Source organism: Mandrillus leucophaeus, unplaced genomic scaffold, assembly GCF_000951045.1.
Source record: "Mandrillus leucophaeus isolate KB7577 unplaced genomic scaffold, Mleu.le_1.0 Scaffold660, whole genome shotgun sequence".
Taxonomy (NCBI): Eukaryota; Metazoa; Chordata; class Mammalia; order Primates; family Cercopithecidae; genus Mandrillus; species Mandrillus leucophaeus.
In genome coordinates, this window is record NW_012107142.1 from 477,364 (window position 1) to 478,210 (window position 847).

Here is an 847-nt window from a genome sequence, read left to right on the forward strand (position 1 = left end):
AACTACCAGAGTTGAAATAGATAATACCGGGTACATTCCAAAGAAGGAAGGAAAGAGAGAACTGGAAATAAAAACACACAGGGAAAAACAGAGAGAAAGAACCAGAAAGAGAGACTCACGAAGAAATTAAGGAGAGGCCCTGGGAGCTGGCCAGAGGTAGAGTTGCGAGAGCTCTGCCCCGACTCCCTGAGGCCGGAGTGTGGGTGCCTGTTCCCCACCCCTTACTCCAGAACTTCAGAGTGCCCTTAAGCCCTTAATAGGTAAGGAAGGAAGATGGAAAGGCGAGAGGCACCGGGAATGAAAACCACACATCAACACTCAAGAGGCTTGCCAAAGCCACACAAACCAGGATCTCTACTTCCGGCCCCCAGCCCCCAGATGTAGGTGTGCCAGCCACCTGGAATGAATCACACCTTGGCAATGTGGGCGCACATGCCAAGAGTGAGTCTGGGCACCCGGCCCATGCGCGTACCACAGGCCAAGGGGAAGGTAAAATTGGGGCTCTTCGGGGGTTCACAGAAGGCTACCCTCCCCACACAGGGTTATCCCGCTCCAGACCGCCCTCTAGTGACCACCTCCTAGGCTCGGGGACCCAGGTGTGCTATTCTCCCCTCCCTGCTCCCCCAAACCTTACCCGGGAAGCGGGAGAACCAGATGAGGCATTACGCAAGGCCTGGTGTTTACCTCCCGTGGGAGCCTCCTCCCTCCCTATAAAGCCTGATGTCGTGGAGAGATTTGCCGAGACTAAGACTCTGGTTGAAGACAGAGGCAATCCCAGGAGAGGGGCGGAAAGCGGCAAAAGTTAATGCGGGAGTCGGAGAGAAGGGCATCTACACAGCAAGCAGCA

The 847-nt window shown here is 55.3% G+C and overlaps 1 protein-coding gene across 1 annotated transcript in view; it reads left to right on the forward strand.

Moving 5' to 3' along the window:
- The first annotated feature begins 473 nt into the window (after positions 1-473).
- RNF39 (ring finger protein 39) overlaps positions 474-847 on the forward strand; it is a 6,290-nt gene continuing 5,916 nt past the window's right edge. Inside the window, 1 exon segment of the mRNA XM_012001493.1 lies at positions 474-844. Coding sequence (XP_011856883.1) covers positions 721-844 — 124 coding nt within the window. The 5' untranslated portion in view covers positions 474-720.